General features: G+C 40.2%; 1 protein-coding gene across 1 annotated transcript in view; it reads right to left on the reverse strand.

The window, feature by feature from the left end:
- The window catches only part of LOC141053222 (uncharacterized), a 653,087-nt gene that overhangs the window by 543,763 nt on the left and 84,613 nt on the right, over positions 1 to 24,711 (reverse strand). Inside the window, exons 3-6 of the mRNA XM_073550619.1 lie at positions 14,647 to 14,730; positions 12,109 to 12,276; positions 4,225 to 4,308; positions 2,756 to 2,923 (exon numbers count right to left, since the gene is read on the reverse strand). Of these exons, the coding sequence (XP_073406720.1) occupies positions 2,756 to 2,923; positions 4,225 to 4,308; positions 12,109 to 12,276; positions 14,647 to 14,730 (504 nt within the window). The remainder of the gene's footprint in view (positions 1 to 2,755; positions 2,924 to 4,224; positions 4,309 to 12,108; positions 12,277 to 14,646; positions 14,731 to 24,711) is intronic.

The following is a 24,711-nucleotide window of genomic DNA, read 5'->3' on the forward strand; positions in this document are numbered from 1 at the left end:
TTCACCTTGGTTAGCGTACCACACAGATGTTGCATGGTAAATTTGCCCATGGATTCTGTAACAGAGAGGACCTGATCGGTCAACTTATGCACCAATTGATGCAAAAGCATCTATTGTATGAGCTTATGTTTTCCATAAAATTCTTGAAGTTTGGTTCTGATCCCTTCATACAATTAGTAATCCAGGGATGTATGTGTACTTATTCCTATATGATGGTTTCATTATGACAACAGTTTGTTGTAATTTCATTTTTGAAATAGTTAAAATTACAAACTGGGCATTTTTTGTTCATTGGGCCAAAACAGCATGGCGTCAATGCCGTTATTCATTGAAATTTTCGGCAAGCAAAGCAGTTTTACAAGATCTGAAGTTCTTACGCCAGCGGAAAGGTTGGTTAGTATGGCTATTCTGTGTCTCCCAGTATTGGGTTCATTATGCTGCTGAAGCTCACCTTCAGTCATATTCTGTCAGGTAGACCTATGCCTTTCAGCGTCTGAAATGCACATCTGGTGACACTCTTTTTGAGTGAGATTTTGACAGACAGACATTTTTCTGACAGCAGTGGCTTCACGATGCAATTGAAGGTGCTGTTCTGAAACCTTACTTCTACAAAACCTTTGAGCTTCAGCCCTCCTTGCTTTTTTTTTGCCTGAGCTTCTTCCTCATAGGGTATTTGATGGTGTTTGGATAGCTCTATTATGGAACGAATACGGTTGTATAGTTAATTGGCAGCTTTTTAATTATACTGCAGCATTTGGTGATAAAGAAATGTATTTATTGTTCAATAAATTCTCTGTCAACTCCTTTTTTTCAAAAAAAAAAAAAAAAAAACTGTGGTATTTCTCTATGCTGCGTTCTTGGTACAAGAGTTTGTGGGTGGGGTCTTATGTGTTGTGAGTTCATTTTTCCCTTCACCATTGAGGTCTGATGAACTCCCTCCTCTAGTGAAGGAAGGTAGTGAGACTGATTACCAAACACCTGGACAGCTAGATGATGACTGGGTGGCTGGAATTGAGGACTGGATATAAGGCTGCCGACACCCTTCTTCCTGGCTGGTGATTTTCCTGCTGGATTCTTGGAGACCAGTCTGATTCCTGCAGCTCAAAGCTAAGTTTTTCTGCTCCGCTTTGTACTCTTCAGTTTTGTTTTTGTTTTGCCTTGTTTTTTGGGAGTTCTGCCATCCCCGGCCGGGGGTGAGTTGAATTCCATTTTTCTCTCTGATCTGTTGATATTTTGCTCTGTCTTCAGAATATACCTGAGTGCTGATATAGTCTTTTTGAAGCCTAGCGACTTCAGGGCCTGTTTTTCCTATCAGTCGGTTGGCTCATTTTGATAGGTTTTTGCGGATGGCAGACAGCAGCTTTCCTATCCTGTCCTATGTAGTTAGCTTGGGCCCCATCATTTGCTCAACCTATCTTTCTATCTGTGTTAGTGTTTTCATCTTGCTTCACCGTCATTATATGTTGGGGGCTGCCTATTGCTTTGGGGTCTGCTCTGGGGCAGTTTAGTTTCTCCCCTTTCTGTCTTTAGGCTACATAGTTCTCCGGCTGTGATCGAGGGGTCTAGGGCACCGTAGGAACCCCCCACGGCTACTGCTAGTTGTTGTGGATAGGTTCACGGGTCTGCAATCCGATAGCTGCTAACCTCTCTGGTTTTTCTGGACTTAGCTGGTATTTTGTTTTTTCCTCCTTCGTTGACTCATCATAACACTTATGTATGTCTTCCTCCCTTTATATTTTTATTTGAACTTCTTCTGGACTTTCTAGGTTGGGTGTTGCCTATGTATTCCTCCACTGGCTTTTTTTCTTTCCTTTATCCTTAATTATACTTTTGTTTATTACTGTTGAAGTAATCTTCTCCCTTTTTCTAGTAGCCATATGGGCGTCGTTTGAGTAGTGCTCTGCTAACGGTGTATTATAATTAAAATGGTGTCGGAGTGTGTGCGTGTGTGCTATGAACCCGTTCTACATGCAGGTGGTGAGCATTTTTATTGGTACATTTTATGTTAATTTTGTAGTACAATACTTCATTAAAATGGTTCTGTGGTAATTTTGTAGTACAATACTTCAATATTCACAAACACAGTGTCTTCAATAAAATGGTGACGTAGCGCTGACTCCAGCACCACACTGCGCAGGCGCCGCCAACCCCGGCTTCGGACAGAAGGACGCTGTGCTGCGTTATATATAAAATTCAGCATATTCACAAGGGAAGACTGGTCCCATGAAAACAATAGAGGCAGAGAACTTTCATTATATCCATTTGTTTAATCCGTTCAATAAGTGGAGCACATGGAGCAACAAATTTAGAGATTATCCCATCACACTGTAAAACGTGCTTGAATGTATATATGGCTTTTGATCCCACGTCTACTTATAAAATCAAGAACATGCAGAGATCTGGGAAAAGTAAATGCTCAACTTGAATTCCATAAAGCAATCTGCCAACCTGTCACTTCACTCACACAATGTTATTATTTAACTTGATGAATGGGACGTCTGCTTAAAGGAAAATTGTACAGTTGACGGAACAATTAAGTCTTTTCCCCATTAAAGGGCATAAACTGTGTAAATGAGAAGTTTCTGTGTTAAGCTACTCAATGTTCAAGTATCAAGTATCTACCATTATTGATCAATTAAGCATGATCATCTTTCTATAATCTGCTGGACTCAACAAAGAAAATTGTTGGATCTCTTGTGCAAAAATCTTAGACAATATCTCATATGAGGATCATCAATAAATATTATATATTTACCTGGCCAAGATGGATCTCTTGTTCGTGCGAGAGATGTTGCTTTACCTTTTCAGCCTGGTTCAGTCTATCCTCCTGATCATTGTTTTTTTCCCACAATTCCCGAGATTCGCTTTGTAGAGATTTAACCCTTTGCTGAAGCCTTGAAACTTCAGCCTCTTGGAGACTTAACTAAGAAATAAAAAAAAATGTTTGTGTCTCTCAGGCTAGGCTCACATAGACGTTCAAAGTTCCATTTTAAAGTTGAATGACAGAAATAGCAAATCAGAACTTCTGAATGAACTGATCCATTCTATGACAGACGAAAAGAGAACCAAACAAACTCCATTGTCAACATTTTAATGGGAAAAATAGCATTCTCTGTTTTACTTCTGGTAAAAATAATAGGACTTGACATGGAGCTACCTAACAGAGGTCCCGACACAAGGTTGAACCTAGCCTTAAAGAAGTTGCCTCGGTTGCACTAATTGGCAGAATGGGGAAATGTTATCTTTGTCTTGAATAACACTTTTAATTAGTAATGCAATTCCTTTGGAAAGGTTAAACCTCTATTCACTTGGTCTTACTACCTAATATCAAAGAGTATGGGACCAATAAGGACTGGGCCTTGAATCTCCAAGAGCCCTGTAGCAAACACACAGTTGGCCTTTATGGTACATCTGCTCTTGTTCCAGGAGAAAAATACATTAACATGACCATATTGTAAAAGAACTTCAAGAACCCGCAATGCCTAAATGGGAATCATTAATTGCATTACCAACTTCTAAGGTGACCCTGTACCTTACTGCTCTACTTAAAGCAGAGGTAGAAAGTAGACGTCTAATGTTATTTATTGATTGGTTGCTAATAAAGTTAAAAAGAAATAATTTCTCTTTTGAAAGAAACCTTTAATTCATTTTTAGCATATCCAGAATAGAAGAGAAAAAAGGAAAATCTAAAGCCAGTAAATATACAATTCACTAAATTGTAGATACTGTACTAAATGTTTTCTGAGGTATGCGCTACCTGGTACAATAAATTCAGTGATACACTGCTACAAAACACACTAAAAATCCAGATTGCATAATTTTCATTAATTTAATAGAAGATTTTCAATAATAAGCAGCGCCGTCCCATTGTGACAGCACATATTCATCATTTAGATTGTTACTATGCAACAAGGTCAGCGCTTGCCTCTCACTGAATTAAACCAAGTGACTTGTGTATACCCCAACTTCCTTCCATGAATCTAAAATTGTTTATTGTTGCACATAGTGTGATGGGTAACACAAAGGTCAACAATGACAGAAAAGCCCGGTCCGACGGACTAAACCTTTAATTCCAACAACTTGAGGATTGTACCACACGTAAGTGTGCCATGCACAGAGGAAGTGGTAGAGAAGGAGCTGAGCGTTTCCATCTTACCAACAGCTACGGATACTGAAGAATGATCTGTGAACAGACGTTTCAGTCTAAACTCTCAGAGTACTTACTTCTTCTTGAGTGCCAAAATATTTCTCCTGTGATGTTTTCAAGTCTGTTTTAAGTTGTAAAATGATTTGATCTCTGTTATTAACCTAAAAAAAAAGAATATCAAAATTAAATACAGATGGAGAATAAGCGAGAGCTAGAACACCAGAATGAATAACTAACTTCATTCAAAACTAACTTGAGCAAGACAAGGCATTGTGCTCTCAACCTCTTTGTGTCATCTCTATTCCTTGCTGGTTTCCTTTCAATACACGATTCCTTAGATATTCCACACAAAGGGCAGTACCATGTTACAGGACTACAGACAAAGCCGTAAAGTGCTGCAGAAACTAAAACTGTCCAGTTTAACCCCTTCACATACTAAGAATCTCTGCAAGGATAAGCAGAGAACACCACAGATGTCTACCCATACAAATTATATAACTGCAAAGGATCTACTATGAGAGGAGCTTGTCTCTTGGGAGCAAATAGATAAGTCATGTATGTTTTTTATATCTGATCTTAATGTTTCTCTACATATAACAGTTACAAAAATGGAGAGAGGCCGGGCCAAGCATGACTAGTAGTCCCAATCTTTGCCTTTTTTTCATAGAACTTAAAGGGAACCTGTCAGCAGGTTTTTAGACCCCAAAGTAAGGTCATCATAGTAAAGTACCTGTAATTATAATTACTTCCATACCTTTAAATTAAAAGTTAATATCTCCATTGCTTTATAATCCATCTGAAAATTCTTATATAAAAGAGCATGGCCTGCATTTACAGCTTTCCATATGCGCAAGATCTCTGTCTCTGTGATCTGCTTCCCTTCCTGAGATCTCACGCCAATCCAGCCATTCCTGGGGCAGCGCATACACAGATGCACGGTACGGCTTTTTCAAAGTTTTCAAGATGTTACTGTACCTGCGCTATCTCCAAGAATGACGTCACCTATATGAGATGCTGCCTGGTGGAATAAGTCACAGAGAAGAGTGACCTGTTAATCATTGTCAGGAGACCGGCAGCGGTGTCACGGGTTTGTCAGAGGCTGCAGACCGCTGCTCTGCATCTGACTGCAGAAGATCTCAGCAGTATGCTTTGCAGACTTCTTCCTGGGCCTTCTGACTTTAGAATCCAGTGGCAACCTCCATCAAGTGTTCCCCCTTGTTTGTGTATCCTATCTGTCTTTAGTTGTAGTGGTGCTTGAAATGGGTCATCCTGTCCAGGGATTATCGACAGGGTCAGGCAGGGATTAGGTATTCTGCTCGGCGATAGGTGCGGAACCTACCACATTTTTCGGACTTTAAGACGCACTTTTTTCCCAAAACATTTTGGGGGAAAATGGGGGTGCGTTTTATAGTCGGAATACACTTACAAATAATGTAGCGGCAGCAGGAGTCGGGCGATTCTGCTGCGAACCCGGTCCGACGCTGCTGGGCAATGATCACACTCTCTTCCCAGGCTGGTGCAGCAGGTTCAGCGATGGTGCTCTGTGTTGCGTGGGAGGCTCCGCCAACATTTTGTGAAAGCCTGGGGGCCCCACACATCCATTGCTGCAATGCGGTGGCCTCCGGGAAAATGGCCGCCAGGGGCGGCGCATGGTCATATTGAGATCTCAGCAACGAGATCTCGTTGCCAAGATCTCAATCTGCTTCGATGCGTTGGTCTCTGGGAAAATGGCCACCGAGGGCAGCGCATGCTCATATTGAGATCTCGGCAATGAGATCTCATCCCGACATCTCGGGACGAGAATCTCGTTGCTGAGGTCTCAATCTGAGCATGCGCCGCCCCCAGCGGCCATTTTCCCGGAGGCCAACACATCACAGTAATGAATATGCGGGTTCTCTGGGCTTTCACAAGATGCTGGCGGAACCATCCGCACCACAGAGCACCAGCGCCGAACCTGCCGCACCAGCAGTACCAGGCTGGGATGGGATTTCCCGGAAGCCACCGCACCTGCCTTGGATGAGAGTCATATCGTCGGAACACTGAACATCTCCTGTGACCCCGCCGCTCCACCAGCGCTGCTGATCCCCCTGGGTAAGCTGAATTCTAACTGTAAGACGGACCCCCTTTTGACACATTTTTTTTTTCTCTATTTTCCTTCTGAAAATTTGGGGTGCGTCTTATGGTCCGATGCATCTTATAGTACAAAAATATGGTATATAGGAACGATAGGGCAGACAGGGTGACTTTAGATTTGTCTAGGGGTCTTCACTCCCCCTTCTCTAGTGTTTGGCTCCCTTTTCCTTATCCCTTTCTGTTGCACTTAGCCTTTCCTACACATTTAGTGACAGCCGGGAGGAGAAAGGTCGTAGATATCCTGCATTTGCAAGCTCATTTGCATACGAAATTGTCAATGGATTATGAGACCACAGAGACATGCATTTATAATATAAAGGTATAGAAGTATAGGTACTTTATTATCATGATGTTATTTTGGGGTCTAAAAACTGCTGACACGTTCCCTTTATCCTGCAGTGTGTTCATTCAAACAGTAGTCAGAAATTTAGGAAATGAAGTGTAGTACCTGATGGACACATTTAAATATCATCGCTAAAATACTTGCACAAAAAAATGGCTAAAACTGCCTTTTACCTTTTTAGTAGCTTGTCAAACGAGTCTCTTTTAGTAACGCCAAAAAAATTACCATGACTAAAGTATTGTTTGAATCATAGAATCGTAGAGTTGGAAGGGACCTCCAGGGCCATCTGGTCCAACCCCCTGCTCAAAGCAGGATTCACTAAATCATCCCAGACAGATGTCTGTCCAGCTTCTGTTTGAAGACTTCTATTGAAGGAGAACTCACCACCTCTCGAGGCAGCCTGTTCTACTTATTGATCACTCTGTCAAAAAGTTTTTTCTATTATATAATCTGTGTCTCCTCCCATTCAGTTTCATCCCATTGCTTCTAGTCTTTCCTTGTGCAAATGAGAATAAATATGATCCTTCTACAATGTGACAGCCCTTGAGATATTTGTAGACAGCTATTAAGTCTCCTCTCAGTCTTCTCTTCTGCAAGCTAAACATTCCCAAATCCTGCCACCTGTCCTCATAAGACAGGGTTTGCAGACCGGTCACCATTCTGGTCGCTGTTTTCTGAACTTGCTCCAGTTTGCTGATGTCTTTTTTAAAATGTGGCGCCCAAAACTGGGCACAGTATTCCAGATGAGGTCTGACCAAAGAGGAGTAGAGGGCAATAATGACTTCACGTGATCTAGACTGTATGCTTCTGTTTATACATCCTAAAATTACTTTTAACTTTTTTGGAGCTGCATCACACTGTTGACTCTTGTTCAGTCTGTGATCAATTAGTATACCCAAGTCTTTTTCACATGTCCTGTTGCTTAGCCCTATTCCTCCCATTTTGTATATGCTTTTTTCATTTTTATTGCCAAGATGTAGTACTTTGCATTTTTCCCTGTTAAAAACCATTCTGTTATTTGCTGCCCACTGCTCCAGTTTATTTATATCTTTTTGAATCCTCTCTCTCTTCTCTAGTATTAGCTATCCCTCCTAGCTTTGTGTCATCAGCAAATTTAATCAGTTTACCCTCAATTCCTTCATCTAAATCATTGATAAATATGTTGAACAATACTGGGCCCAGGACAGAGCCCTGTGGTACCCCACTTGAGACATTCTTCCAACTGGATGTGCAGCCATTTACGACCACTCTTTGGGTCCGATAACTAAGCCAGTTATGAATCCACCTAACAGTTGCCTTGTCCATTCCATACTTAGCCATTTTTTCAATAAGGATTGTGTGAGATACTTTGTCAAATGCTTTGCTGAAGTCAAGATATACTATATCTACAGCATTTCCCTGATCCACCCAATCAGTGATTCAGTCATAGAAGGAAATTAAGTTTGTCTGGCATGACTTATTAGTTACAAACCCATTCTTACTCTGTTTAATCACTTAATTCTTGTCCAGGTACTGAGATACATGTTGTTTAATAATTTGTTCAAAGATCTTTCCTGGTATAGAAGTCAAACTCACCGGCCTATTGTTCCCTGGGTCCACCTTCTTCCCCTTTTTGAAGATAGGAACAACATTTGCTCTTCTCCAGTCTTCTGGGACTTCTCCTGTTCTCCAAGAATTTTAAAAGATTATGGAGAGGGGTTCAAAAATTTCTTCTGCTATCTCCTTAAGAACTCTGGGGTGTAATTCATCTGGACCTGGAGACTTGAATTTATTTAGGTTAGCTAAGTGTTTCCTCACTATCTTTCTGTTTACAGATATCCTGGATTCTTCTATTCCCTTAATAGGACAGTGAATAACCATTGATCTTACATTTCCTTTCTGGGAGGAAACAGATGCAAAATAGGAATTTAAAAGTTCGGCCTTCTCAACATCCTGTCTTACCATTTCATTATTTTCATCCTGTAAAAATCCTATAGCATCTTTGACTTTTCTTTTACTTTGGACATATCCCCAAAATCCTTTATTATTGCTTTTGACATCTCTTGCAAGCCTCAATTCATTGTCAGCTTTAGATAATTTGATTTGTGCCCTGCAATTTCTGCAGACAGCATTACATTCTTCTTTAGATATGCCTCCCTCTTTCCATTTTATAAAACATTTCTTTCTTTCTTTTTAGCATGTCCTTAAGTTCTGTGTTCATCCATCCTGGTTTCCTTAAACGCTTCCTATTCTTCCCTCTTTTCGGAATTGTTAACGATTGTGCTTTGAGAATTTCATTTTTCAAGATTTCCCATCCTTCCTGGACATTTTTGTCCTTAAGGATATCCAGCCATTGGATCCCTCCAATTCTCTTTCTGAATCCCTTAAAATCTGCCTTTCTGAAATCTAACCTTGACATCTGAGTCTTCACAGGTCTTCCTCCTCTAGTTATCCAAAATTCTAAAATAACATGGTCGCTTCCTCCTAGGGTCCCAGCCACTTTTACCTCCTCAACCATTTCCTCCCTGTTTATAAGGATTAGATCCAAGGTAGCAGTTCCCCTTGTTTTCTCCCCTACCTTTTGGAAGATAAAGTTGTCAGCAAGAGAGGATAAGAATTTCCTTGACCTGTTAGTTTTGCCTGAGAGAGATTCCCAACAAATGTCGGGATAGTTGAAATCTCCCATGACAACTATAAAAAAAATGACAAAAATCTTGGCACTCAATATGTGAAATATTCAGAAGAGCGTCTTCCACACAGGGCAGCCAGACCACAGACCAGGGCTTCACCAGCGCAATTCAATTCTAGAGGTTGTATACCCACTGCTATCAGCGCTGTCTTCACTCCTTATTTTAGTGACCCTAGAGGTCCCTTTTCTGAAGCCCTACACTGTACAGTCCACGTACGCTTTCCAGACGCCAGCCATTTAACATTTCCACTGGCCATCCAGACTCTCTACTTTGTCCTTCTTTTGGCTACCATTGCAAGGATTTATTTATTTCAGTAAACGAGATTTTTCTGATGAAGGTCCTATGCTGGACCGAAAACGTTTAAACCTTTCTGCCTGGATGCACAAAATAAAAGTGTCTGAATATTTCACATATTGAGTGCCAAGATTTTTGTCATTTTTGATTGATGGGTTGGATACCCGACTTGAGCACCAACAACCAAACTATTCCTGAGTGCCGTGCTCTCTTTATAGGATTGTAATTTTTCCCATGACAACTATGTCATATTTTTTGGAGAACTTGGCCATTTGATGCATAAAGAGTTCATCCATATCTTCAGCTTGCACAGGCGGCCTGTAGTAAATGCCTACAATGGTGTCCTTTCCATTGTTCTGTCCTTGTATTCTTACCCAAACAGTTTCCACGGAACTCCCAGTCTCTGAAGCTTCAATCTCTGTGCAGATATACGCGTTTCTAACATACAATGCGACACCTCCTCCTCGTTTATCAAGTCTGTTTCTAGCAAATAAGTTGTATCCTTTTATCCTTGTATTCCAGTCATGTGTATCGTCCCACCAAGTTTCAGTGATTCCAATGACATCATATTTCTTTTCCTACGTTAGTAGTTCCAATTCTCGTTTGTTGCCCATGCTTTGTGCATTAGTATAGAAACATTTTAGTTTTGTGACTGGTTTCTCTTTCTCCAATATTTTTATTATTTACATTCTTTTGTCTTTGTTCTTCCTTTCCACTTCTAATAGCAGAGTTCTCAATAGCATTTGTCAGGTGTATGGCTTTTTCTGGCCTTTTGCTTCCCTTCCCACATTGTTCTAGTTTAAAATTTGCTGTGTGTTATTCTAATATTACATTCCTCTCAGAAATAAAAAAAAAAATACAAATTAGTGTCACCATTCCACTTGTCAATGGCTGGGTCCCTACAGAGTCTGGTATTATCAGGACTTGCTGTATACTATCCTTGTGTGTAAGGACAAACCCACAATTGGGGACACCCAATTGTCAAATTATTTTAAAAAATTCTAGATAAAATAACAGGAATAGGAACATGCACAGCTATAAGAAAAGATATATACTATTTACTAAAACTGACATGTTAGGCGACCTCACATAACCTCTTTGAGAAATTACTAGTCATCTTCCAATACATGGTCTTGATCTATGGCATAGTTTGTACTCATGCTCCGTCACCTGTGCAGAGATGATAATGCAGGGTGAAGTAGGAGGTGATACCATCACCTAATACAGTTTTGTGTGGATTTATAGCCTTCATTTTTTATATTTCTTATGTGGATAATTAGATAATTGCTGAAAATAATCTCTACAGAACAGTGTCAGCGTTTTGAGGCCCAGTGTTTAGCAATTTGCAAACAGAAAATACCATAAAAAATAAAAGATTTCTCATAAAATCCTGTCAAAATTCTTTAACAGTAGATAAGACTTATTTTTTTAATGGAATTATCCTTAAGCCATTGGAAAATTCTGATTTTTTTTTGTAATATACTATAATATAACTCATCATCTAATTTTACTTCCTTCTCTCCCAACAGCTATGCCACCATGCTGTTTGAATGCCCAGTTCCTGCTCCTTCAGAAGCTGCTTTCAAATGCTACTCACCAAGATTTGTACACCATATTCAAACTACATGCGAGCAAGACTTTCCTATCTGAGCCACTCAGCTCCCAGCCCCACTTAGGGAAAATCCTGCACACAGATTGTTTGTATAGATATTGCCAAGCCCAACAGTAGTTAAAAGGAGCTTCTAAAGAAGCAGGAATTGAGATTGAAAAAGCACACCGACATTTGGTGAAGAAAGAGATAAGAAAACAAAAAAGGTAATGAAGTATATTACAAAAATGTTAACTCTGCAATGCCTGTGGGACATTGAAATAATAATAATCAAAAAAAAAAAACCTTTTACTTACTTTTTTATGTTAAAGATACTTTTAAAAGCTATTTTTCTTTTGACACATTCCCTGTAAAGTACTATCCTTGATTCCTTGGATGTAATATGTCGGAAATAAAGTTCTAATTAGTCCGAATAACAAATAAATCCAAAAATAAGTGAAATAAAAATGGCATTGAAATAAGAACCAGAATATAGCATGTTCACTAGCAGGGATGTGAATAATGCCATCACCGAGAACATGCACAGGTTATGTACTTATGAGCAGTAATTTAGCTGCAGTAATGGGGTACTTTGAGGAAGATGTTCACAGTAAGAACAAAGACCAATAGTATATGCTAATTTATATTCTTTGCTTTATTTTTTGATGTTACAAATACCCGTCACAACTTTGCTCTTCCCCCAACTAAATCTAGCACTAAACACAGTAAAGACTAGTCAGACACCGAAAACAGATCATGAAAGAAAAATGAGTTGCATTACTTCTAAAAGTAATGACGCATACGATGTTGCTATTTGTGAAGAACACAGGTTACAAATGACATGCCTTGTTATATACTGTAAACTTGTAATTGACAAGAGGCTCTCAAAGAGAAAGAGAAGGGGGGTAATGTATTGTAACGCACAGACACACACCTCTTGTTGTGCAGTTTTATGTCTCTCTGTGACAACTGCCAGCTTTAGCTCCAGTCTCTTCCTTTCTTCACTCATCTTGGAAATGTCCTGGGACCGCTGCATGATTTGCTCTGTCAGCTGAATATTTTCTTCCTTAAGTTTATGTAGAAGTTTGTCCCGGTGGAGCAACTGGATGTAAAACAGATACGGTAAATGCAAGGTTCATTTTAAATATTGCTGTCCCATCTTCACATTATGTTCCCTAAAGTGGAGCCTAATCCTCTGAAGGAATTGCATCTAATTTGAGCAAAAAGCTGCTTGTATCTTAAACATTCACAACAGGCAAGTACATCGGCTCCTACAAACTTGAAAAGAAATGGCATTTTTGACAGCTGTTTGCTTGGGCCATAGATGTAAGCAGCTTTTACAAAGGAAATACTTGATTTTATTTCAATAGGATTTATAATCATACAGAGCCGTCTGTGTTGTGCTCTTCGCAGGTTCTTTTAATTCTAAAAATTTTAATAGCATAATTTATTTAAGGAGAATGACTTGAATATATTGTTTGCTCAAAGTAATAATGTTCCCATGTATTCCCAATATCACTGGAATTACCCATTTACATTGATCATTTGAGATAACATCTGCAGGGAGTTTCTAATGATAATGCACACCTTCATTGGCAGGACATGGGCAGTTTCAGCGAGATCGCTGATTTTGTGACATGCCAGCGAGATCGCTGTGTGTGACGGGGATCAGCGACGGGCCCCCGTGCCGGGTATCGCTGATCGTGCTCGAGCAGCCTGGGCCGTTTTTCGATCGCTGGTCTCCTGCTGCCCAGCACGCATCGCTGCATGTGGCAGCGAGAGACCAGCGATCAGTAATGCTAGACGCTGGTTTCTAATGTAAAAGTCGGGTGTCCAGGAGCCGCGGCTCCTGGATACCCGACGTTTACATTAGAAACCAGCGTCCAGCGTCGCTGGTCCTGATCGCTGGGGCTGTCTATGTGACAGCTCACCAGCGATCAGCCTAACGATGTCCCAGCGATCCCATCCATGTCGGATCGTTGGTGGGATCGCTGGGACATCGTTAGGTGTGACGGGGGCTTTAGTCTGTATGTTGTAGTCTGTTGATGGGTCTGTACGGCGAATATCCAGTAGTGAAATGGAATATTTTAGAAAGTGACAAATTGGAAATCATATATAATAAACTTTCTTATATTCTCTACAGGTGATTTGAACTTGTAAATATAAAAAGGGAGAATGTGTCATCAACTTAGACCTTCCCAAAACAGAATATAGGACCTTCATCAACTTTAGACATGAAAACACAAGGTAATGGATACGTGTGTGGCCCCAAAGTGCTGCTCTGAAACTGAGAAATTCTATTGTAAGAGCATATGAGCATATACTAAAAAGAGGTGGAAATGGATTGGAGGGTGGACCAATGCACAGCAAGGGCATCAGTCTACTTATTTTCCAGATGGTGCCTCCATTCCTCTCCTTGAGTGACAGCTCTACTCTCCACTGGTCAAACTAATGCAACAGAGGGCAAAGCTGTAATTTAAGGAGACGAAGGTGATACTAATTGGAAGTTATGAAGCATGCACCTCCACCCTCTTTAGCATATATATATATATATATATATATATATATATATATATATATATATATATATATATATATACATATACACACAGTATGGGATTGTATAGCTTTTGGGCCACACAAATATTTATTACCTTGTATTTGCAATTCAATTATTAATCAATTCCATTCATTATTAATGGGAGCACCGGAGATTGTCAAGGAAAGCATTAGAATGAATGCAGAAGAAGTGTGCATGATCGACCACTCTTTAGAGTCACGGTTCTTGGGAACGATGGGGACCATAGCAGTCAGACCCCACTGACTGGAAAATTATCCCCTATACTGTGGATAGGGGATAACTTTTGAACTTGAGAAAACACATTTAAGGCTGTATTTTTGTATCTCGAAAGCCCTCAAAGCAGTCGTGAACTTGAAAAAATATGTGTTGTGTATTTGACTTTGGGGATTGTCTTCACTGGGTGAAAATTTTGGAGCAATTTTTCCATTTTACTGTAGAACCATCACAAAGTAAATTTTCAGGGGGTGTCTACTACTTTTACATTGATCACTACACAGTCTAAATATGCACCAAATTTATCATCCACATGAGCTACTTACCGTAATTTGGTGCATTTTTAGACAGTCTACATTTACACTTTCAACTCCCCAATGCTAAAAATCAAACTTGTAGCCCAGCAGGTTGGATTCCTGTATTATATACGTTTCTCTAGTGCTTATGCTCACATTATTATAAAAAGAAAATATGCATTTTTGGCTGTTTGGAAGCAGAAGGGAAAATGGTTTTTCTACTTGGCACACATCACTGAGACATTACAAAAGGTAACAGAAACCATAAACAATCACAACAGGATCCCTAATTATAGATGTATATTTTAGGTACTTACACTGCCAAGGAATAAGGAAATAAAAAGCAAAGGTTAATACAAAACAGGCAATTAAAATTGATTACCTCATCATAACATGCAGAGTACTGGTTTTGAGCTTTTAATAGTTCCTTCTGTAGGGCCTCACGTTTGCTTTCTTTGTCGTGTATCTAAGGAGAAACAGTTATAGAAAACATTTCAATAGTAACAACATGAAGAGCGCCGACGACAAGTTCTCTACTCTCCAAATTACTAAAGGTAGAGTAGTAAATATAGAGCAATGTCAAACCCGTTATTTCTACTGCCACAGATCAGCTCTAATAACAGCTGCTCCAGGTGCAATTTTACAGTCATTTTTCACATGATCTTTGAACACACCTACGGTTTCCGAGCGAGGGCACTCTGGCCATTTTGGTACTGAAACACACAGCAAGCGTGAAGTGATTGGCTCCATGTTAATGGGGAGCGAGCATGAATGCGCCGTTGGGGTGAATGAGGCGTTCATGTGATTTCAACATTTGCTGCACCTTGCGTGATATGAAGGATTTCAATTTCATCATTTTCTAAACACAGAAAAATGTATCTCTCCAATTCAGAATATTGAATGTCTTATGGAAAGTGAAAGGTCGTTTGTAACTGTCCAAAGGATTGATGGAGTTAAGATACCTCCTTGACCTTCACCCTGCGCTCATAAAAAACAGTTTCAGATGACGGAGCACGGGACAGTTTTTTTTTCCCTTGCCAGAAATGTCGGTTCCTATTCCCTTATTGCGGTGCTGATTTGTTATCTGATATTTTTCATAATTGTGTGTCAACATTTAATTACTGTGCGTCTTCCCTCATTAAAAAGCTAACTGTCACCTAATACTGCTTAGCAACGTTCGCTGTTTACACTAATTCATGCAATTCTGTCTGCTCCCTGCCATCTTTCTCCATCACGATCAGCGACATAATTGCTTTAGATGCCATTACAAACAGCCAAGGTCACTGCCTTCAAAAATATATATTCCAATTATATATCAGTTAGAAGGAATGCCTGGAACAAGCTCCCGGCCTTTGCTTAACATGGAAAAGAATGTAACACCTTGAAAATAACAGCGCAATAGTAACATGCACAATGCAAAACACAAAGGCAGCAAGGATATAGATAACAAACTTAACTAAAACTTTACTAACTATCCTGCTAAAATGTCACCACTGAAACGACACAACACGAGAGCTGCAGGCAATAAGAGGCATTCATGAGAGGTCTCCTTTATTAGCATATGTAAAGACCACAAGATTATTTTTCTTTGTCTAGTTAATATTTCTATTCTGTGGGGAAAAAATAGGTAATTTTTTGTTTTTTAAAATCATTTTTTTTATTTTGCAGATCTTATTTAGGCAAAAAATGAAATAAAAAAATGTAATGGGCTAAAACCCTAGTTAAGTGGCAAATATGGTTTATGATAATTGTGACTGCTAAGAGCAGAAAGGACAAATTATGATAGTAGATGGTTTGTGTTGCTCACATTTTCAATAAGAGCTGATGTCCAGTAGATTATAGTGGCCACGAAACAATGTATGGATTTGCAGTGCTCCACTCTGAACACAGGCACCCACAGGTGTCAACAGCTGATCAATGGAGATTTCAAGTGTCAGACCAAGGATAATCAATATCCCAAGGATAATCAATATGAAAATACCTTTACCCCCTTAGTAACTAAGCCAATTTTGACCTTAATGACCAGGTCAAATTTTTCAATTCTGACCAGTGTCTGTTGTGAGTTCATTTTCCCCTCCGTCACTGAGGCCTGGTGAACTCCCTATTCTAGTGAAGGAAGGTAGTGAGCCTGATTATCAGGCACCTGGGACTAATGAAGACGATTGGCTGAGTGGAGTCACTGACTGGATTTAAGGCAGCCTACGCCCTTTCTGCCCTGCGAGTGATTTCTCTGTGGACTCTTGGACACCAGTCTGATTCCTGCTCTCCTAAAGCTAAGTTTTCTGTTTTGCCTTTTTGCATCTAAGATTTGTTTTTGTTTTTCTTGCTTTTTGGATTCTGCCACTCCCTGCTGGAGTGTGCAGTGTTCCTTGAGCTCTGTCTTCTGAAAGTACCTGAGTGCTGATTTAGTTTTTGAAGCTTAGTTGCTTCAGGGCCATTTTTATATCAGCTTGTTGGCTTTTGTCTCTGATAGGGTTTTGGCAGACTGCAGACAGCAGCCTTCCTATCCGTTCCTATCTAGGTAGTTTTTGGGCCCCGTCTTTGCTCAGCCTGTCTTTCTGTCTAAGTGTTTTCATCTTGCTTCTCCGTCATTATATGTGGGGGGCTGCCTATTGCTTTGGGGTCTGCTCTGGGGCAGTTAGATTTCCCCTTTCCTTCTTTAGGCCTATGTATCTCTCCGGCTGTGATCGAGGGGTCTAGGTCATCGTAGGAACCCCCCACGGCTACTGCTAGTTGTGTTGATAGGTTCAGGGGTCTGCAATCTGATAGTTGCCAACTTCTCTGGTTTTCAGGACTTAGCTAGCATTTCTGTTTTTGCCTCCTACGGTGACTCAATCATAACAAGTGTCACTTGTGGTAATAACTCTGGAACACTTCAACGGATCCCACTGATCCTGAGAATGTTTTTTGGTAACATATTGTGCTTCATGATGGTGGTAAAATATCTTTGATATGACTTATGTTTATTTATGAAAAAAATGAAATTTGGCAAAAATTTAGAAAATGTAGCAATGTTCAAACTTTTAATTTGCATGACCTTAAATCAGAGAGATGTGTCACACAAAATAGTTAATAAATAACATTTTCCACATGTCTACTTTACATGAGCACAATTTTGGAAAGATATTTTTTTTTTTAGTTAAGAAGTTAGAAGGGTTTAAAGTTGACCAATGATATTTTTTTTGGGGGGGACCATAACATCTGCTGTGATTTTGGGAGGCCTATATGACAGATAGTACCCAAAAGTGACACAATTCTAAACACTGCACCCCTGAAGGTGCTCAAAACCACATTCAGGAAGTTTACTAACCCTTCAGTTGCTTCACGAGAATTGAAGCATTGTGGAAGGAAAAAAATGAACATTTAACTTTTTCACCAAAAATTTAATTTAGACCCAAACGCTTTTATTTTCACAAGGGTAACAAGAGAAAATAGACCCGAATATTTGCTGTGCAATTTCTCCTGAGTATGCCGATACCCCATATGTGGGAAAAATAAACTCTCTTGGCGAAAGGCAGGTCTTGGAAGGGAAGGAGAAGTTGGACTTTTTGAACGCAACAATGTCTGAAATCGAAAATGGACGCCATGTAACATTTGGAGAGCCCCTGATGTGCCTAAACAGTGGAAAACCCCCACAAATAACCTATTTTGGAAACCATACCCCTCAAGGATTTTATACAGGTGTATAGTGAGCATTTTTGACCCACAGGTATGACACAGAATTTGATAACATTAGGTCGTCATATTGAATATGTTGTCATTAGTGTTGAGAGCAAGTGCTCGCTACTCCAGTTTGCATCGGGTCCGTGCCCCGCATGTTTCACGGCTGTTAGACAACCAAAAAAAAAACATGAGGGGATCTGCGATACTCCATGCATTCCCGAGCACCCGATGCAAACTCGAGTGGCGAGCACTCACGTTCAACACTAGCTGTCTTATTGCCATATTTTATTTTTACTTTTGAAAAAATCTCAATTCTAACTCCAAACCTAACACAACCCTAACCCAAAACTAACCCCAACCCTAACCATAACACAACTCTAACCTAACCCCAACCCTAACTACAAAGGAAAAAATTTAAAAAAATTTTATTTTATAATTTTTATCTAACTAAGGTAGTGACAAAGGAGGATTTGATTTACTATTTTTTTTTTATTTTGATCACTGCGATAAACAAGAAAAATCCCCTATTTTTGCCAGGTACCGGCAAGAACATCTTTGTGGGAGATATCGAGGTGGTGGGTCAGGGGACCCCATTTCCTTCTTCTCTGGTATGTTAGATCATATGAGAGATATCTAGAGAAATGTGAGATCATATTCGGTGAATAATGGCGATCACATGACAGGGGACTGTAAAAGCCAGCCATAGTTATGTTCTCCAGGGTCTCAGCTACCCCGGGTAGCTGAGACCCCAGGGATTTTCTGATGCTGGTGGCACTCTTCCCTTATTTCTCAGCACCGTTAAAAAGCGGTGCTAACAAATAAGTACCCTTAACCGCAGCCGTTAAAAGGAATATGAGCGATAGTTAAGGGGTTAAATCAGATTGATGGCAACGAATGATTGAGGTATGGATCGAGATATGGCTATGATTTGTCTGGACCTCCCCCATAAAATTATCTTCCCTGTAAGAAATTATTTTAAATGAATTAACAGAAATCGATATTTTTTCTTTTTTAACTTACAAGTCTACCGGGCAAAGATTATTCAGTATTTGAGAAATCTGACATGTTATACTGAAATGCATGTGGACATCATCTGATCTGTCACAAGATTTTGAAATATAAACTTATATTACTAAATAGATCTTTCAGACTGGATGAGACTGGTGTGCTAACTTTGAATTTTCTTCCCCTGCATGATGTTGATAGATAATAAGCAGGAGGCATCGTCCAAGGTGTTAAAAAAAAAAAAAAAATAGCATGCTTCTGAAAGTCAGAAGAACATGCTTACTCCTGTGAGATCTATTGTATAAAGAAAGACAGCTCTGATCTCAGCTCAGCCACTGTATAGAGTAGATCAGAGCTGGCAGTCCTAAACACCTCCAGCTTTCTTCTCATGGCAGTCAGTGCATGCAGTGCATGGTCTTATTACAAACATACAGTTGTGGCCAAAAGTATTGACACCCCTGCAATTTTGTCAGATAATACTCAGTTTCTTCCTGAAAATGATTGCAAACACAAATTCTTTGGTATTATTATCTTCATTTAATTTGTCTTAAATGAAAAAACCCAAAAGAGAATGAAGCAAAACATTGATCATTTCACACAAAACTCCAAAAATGGGCCAGACAAAAGTATTGGCACCCTCAGCCTAATACTTGGTTGCACAACCTTTAGCCAAAATAACTGTGACCAACCGCTTTCGGTAACCATCAGTGAGTTTCTTACAATGCTCTTCTGGAATTTTAGACCATTCTTCTTTGGCAAACTGCTCCAGGTCCCTGATATTTGAAGGGTGCCTTCTCCAAACTGCCATTTTTAGATCTCTCCACAGGTGTTCTATGGGATTCAGGTCTGGACTCATTGCTGGCTACCTTAGAAGTCTCCAGTACTTTCTCTCAAACCATTTTCTAGTGCTTTTTGAAGTGTGTTTTGGGTCATTGTCCTGTTGGGAGAAACATAACCTCTGAGGGAGACCCAGCTTTCTCACACTGGGCCCTACATTATGCTGCAAAATTTGTTGGTAGTCTTCAGACTTCATAATGCCATGCACATGGTCAAGCAGTCCAGTGCCAGAGGCAGCAAAGCAACCCCAAAACATCAGGGAATCTCCGCCATGTTTGACTGTAGGGACTGTGTTCTTTTCTTTGAATGCCTCTTTTTTTCTCCTGTAAACTCTATGTTGATGTCTTTGCCCAAAAAGCTCTACTTTTGTCTCATCTGACCAGAGTACGTTCTTTCAAAACGTTTTAGGCTTTCTCAGGTAAGTTTTGGCAAACTCCAGCCTGGCTTTTTTATGTCTCGGGGTAAGAAGTGGGGTCTTCCTGGGTCTCCTACCATACAGTCCCTTTTCATTCAGACGCTGACGGATAGTACAGGTTGACATTGTTGTACCCTCGGACTGCAGGGCAGCTTGAACTTGTTTGGATGTTAGTCAAGGTTCTTTATCCAACATCCGCATAATCTTGCGTTGAAATCTCTTGTCAATTTTTCTTTTCTGTCCACATCTAGGGAGGTTAGTCACAGTGCCATGGGCTTTAAACTTCTTGATGACACTGCGCACAGTAGACACAGGAACATTCAGGTCTTTGGAGATGGACTTGTAGCCTTGAGATTGTTCATGCTTCCTCACAATTTGGTTTCTCAAGTCCTCAGACAGTTCTTTGGTCTTCTTTCTTTTCTCCATGCTCAATGTGGTACACACAAGGACACAGGACAGAGGTTGAGTCAACTTTAATCCATGTCAACTGGCTGCAAGTGTGATTTAGTTATTGCCAACACATGTTAGGTGCCACAGGTAAGTTATAGGTGCTGTTAATCACACAAATTGGAGAAGCATCACATGATTTTTCAAACAGTGCTAATACTTTTGTCCACCCTCTTTTTTATGTTTGGTGTGGAATTATATCCAATTTGGCTTTAGGACAATTCTTTTTGTGTTTTTTCATTTAAGACAAATTAAATGAAGATAATAATACCAAAGAATTTGTGTTTGCATACTTTTAATTTCATGGCAGTCAGTGTGTGATGGGTGGTGGAGGGGAAAAGTAGACCTGGGTATCATAACAAACATCTCCAGAATTCATCTTAAAGCAGTCAGTGTTCAGGAAGGAGGGTACAGCAGACCTGGTTGTTATTACAAACACATATAACTTTAATTTCACAGCAGCCAGTGGGGGGTGGGAAGGGGTGGAGGGAAAAAACAAATTTGAGTTTGATAACAAAAACCTCCAGCTTTCATCAAACAGCAGTCAGTGTGTGTGTGGGGGGGTATAGCAGAGCTCACAGAACTGTGAGAAGGGTGCTGCTTCTGCATAGCTGTTTGTTATGACACTCAGCTAAGTTGTACCTTTCTTCCTCCTGCTCATTATCTGCCATGAGAAGAAAGCTTCAGAAAGTTGTGGGAAGCAGGGTGTGTTACAGTCCGCGCTGCCGAGATTCACAAATCACCTGGGATGCAAGATGTTGTAGCAGTGTACTCCTTTATTTCCTCCTACGCGTTTCGGCGCCCTTCCTGGAGGAAGGTGCCAGGAAGGGCGCCGAAACGCGTAGGAGGAAATAAAGGAGTACACTGCTACAACATCTTGCATCCCAGGTGATTTGTGAATCTCGGCAGCGCGGACTGTAACACACCCTGCTTCCCACAACTTTCTGAAGGTTTTTCCACGTGTGAGTGGTTGGTGGAGGTCCTGCAGCAGCTGATTCTCAAGCCAGTTGTGGGTCACACAACTGGAATAGGTGAGTGGAACTGTATTATACCGCTCATACTTCAAGTGTAACTAGTGATAGGGCACTATTGCGCCTCTTGTTCCCCCTACCATTTTTGTATTGATGAGAAGAAAGCTGGCGATCAGGGTGACAGCAGTGTTGTATGTCATTACATCACATAGTAGAAAACATTTTTTTTAAATGAAGTAATCAAAAAACAATATTCACACCAAAATTGTAAAAATATAAACATCAGCTCATCATACAAAAAAAAAAACAGCCCATAGATATATGTATGGGCCTCAAAAAATGACAACACAGATAAAATTTTATTTTTAACTCAAAATTTTTTTTTTACACCAACACAAAAACGAAAATTGACTGAATACCAAAGGGGTTAAATACAGTTTTACAAGCTATAACTATTTCAGTATTGTATAGGAAGAAATATAATTCATTTATTTATTTACTCGTACGATGTTCTAACCAAAAAACAATTTAACTATCATCAAAAGGTTTCTGATCAACTCTGTTTTTAGAGATGACTTGTCACGAGGTCAGAAGTGACCAGTTTCTGCTTGAATATCCTGTTTGTTTTTTAAAGTCTGCCATACGGCTGCCTTGATAAAAACGTTTTTTATTCAGTACTACTTTTATATTATTTTCCAAAGCTGTGTGGCTTCCATTATTCCCTGAAGCCATGTATTTAGGCTGCTTAGCATTGTTACACAGTGAGCACCGTCCCTTTGGAAAAAAAAAACATAAAAACTAGCACTAAATAATAAGGCCTATATCTTTGGAACCACACGGGAGGATTGAAAAATAAAAACTAAAAACAACTAAACACTCAGGGTAACAACAAGAATAAAGGAAGAGCAATAGCTGTCCAGAGGTCAACTGCCTGGATAGCAATGGATAAAACTGCCCATTAAGGCTGGTTTCACATTTGCGTTTTTTAGCGCTGGAAAAAAAACGCTAACCTGCGCATGCGTTTTTTCCCCTATATTTAACATGGGTGCGCATACCTGCGCGCTTGTAAGCGCATGTATGCGATTTTCATGCGCTGCGTTTTTTTGGGGTGTGCGATTGGATTTTCCAGACGCATCATGTTGCATTTTTTGGCCCTGCAAAAAAGCGCATGCGCACATATGCGCACGTTTTGCGCTAAAAATGGCCATTATAGCCTATGGATGCGCATATGTGCGCACTGGCATGCTCATGTAAGCGTTTTTTTGCATATGCGTTTTTTTTTTTAACCATGGAATTTAGGGGTTTGAGTTAGAGTTAGGGTTAGTTAAGGGGGTTTAGGGTTAGGGTTAGGGTCAGGGTCAGGGTTAGGGTTGGGTTTTGGGTCAGGGTTTAGTATGGTTTGGTTAAGGGTTAGGGTCAGGGTTAGGGTCAGGATTAGGGTTAAGTATGGTTTTGTTAAGGGTTAGGGTCAGGGTTAGGGTTAGGGTTAGGGTTAAGTATGGTTTTGTTAAGGATTAGGGTCAGGGTTAGGGTTAGGGTCAGGGTTAGGGTTAGGGTCAGGGTTAGGGTCAGGGTTAGGGTTAAGTATGGTTTTGTTAAGGATTAGGGTCAGGGTTAGGGTCAGGATTAGGGTTAAGTATGGTTTGGGTAAGGGTTAGGGTCAGGGTTAGGGTTAGGGTCAGGGTTAGGGTCAGGATTAGGGTTAGGGTTAGGGTTAAGTATGGTTTTGTTAAGGGTTAGGGTCAGGGTTAGGGTTAGGGTTAGGGTCAGGGTTAGGGTTAGGGTTAGGGTCAGGGTTAGGGTCAGGGTCAGGGTTAGGGTTAGGGTTAGGGTTAGTTAGGGTTTAGGGTTTGGGTTAGGGTTAAGTATGATTTGGTTAAGGGTTAGGGTCAGGGTTAGGGTTAGGGTCAGGGTTAGGGTTAGGGTCAGGGTTAGGGTTAGTAAAGTCATGGTTTGGGTAGTGTGAGGGGCCACCTAAAAATGTTGGAAAAAAACGCAAACGCGGTAAAAACGCGCTAAAAACGCATACAAACGCATAAAAACGCTGCGTTTTTTTCATGCATGCTCATAAAAATGCTTGAAAAAAACGCAGCAGTTGTATGCTTATGTATGCGTTTTTTCAATGCGTTTTTTTGCGGGAAAAACGCGCTGCAAAAAAAAGCAAGTGTGAAACTAGCCTAAGAGCTAAAAATATAGAAGATAAAACATAGAAAATCCAAAATATGTGATATCTTTCAACGGTTAAATAAAGTAAAATAAAATTGGTGACAAACCTCAAACAATATTTTATTTCAATTCACCACTGAAAGTTTCTTTGTTAATCAGTGGCTAAGCATGTGACCACTGCACCCATTTAATGGCCACAGTGATCACGTACCATAATACTTTTTCATGGCCCACAAAAAACAGGAGAGCTCTGTGGGGGAACATGGATGTCCAAGTGAAAGAAGAGGTGTGTATAGTTTTTTTTTTGCTTGGATAATCCACATAATAATAATCTTTATTTTTATACAGCGCTAATATATTCCGAAGCGCTTTACAGTTTGCACACATTATCATCGCTGTTCCCGATGGGGCTCACAATCTAACTTCCCTATCAGTATGTCTTTGGAATGTGGGAGGAAACCAGAGTACCCAGAGGAAACCCACACAAACACGGGGAAGGCACACAAATTCCTTGCAGATGCTGTCCTTGGTGGGATTTGAACCCAGGATCCCAGCTCTGCAAGACTGCAGTACTAACCACTGAGCACCTAAGGCTATGTTCCCACTGATTTTTTAAAGAGTTTTTGGAGTAGATCCACTACAAAATCTTCATGAAACACCTATTCAAAAATATTTAGAAAGCGTCTCCTGTTTATTCCTATGACACTCAAAATTAAGCTTTATTCCTTTGTTACCTAAAATAACACTATTAAGCTGCAGATATGTGGTTAATCTGCAGATTAACAGCGCTGTTATGCTGCCCGGCACCTGCACGCAGTGAAAATGAACTTTATTCTCCCAGCCAGCATTTGATTTCAGTCATAGGGGTGGCGCTGGTTCAGTGGTGGCTGTAACCGCACCCCTGGCCAAGACTAACACTCGCCGGCTGTGAGCCAGGGCTGGG

This window comes from Dendrobates tinctorius, unplaced genomic scaffold (assembly GCF_039654945.1).
Source record: "Dendrobates tinctorius isolate UK_male_01 unplaced genomic scaffold, ASM3965494v1 ptg000165l, whole genome shotgun sequence".
NCBI lineage: Eukaryota > Metazoa > Chordata > Amphibia > Anura > Dendrobatidae > Dendrobates > Dendrobates tinctorius.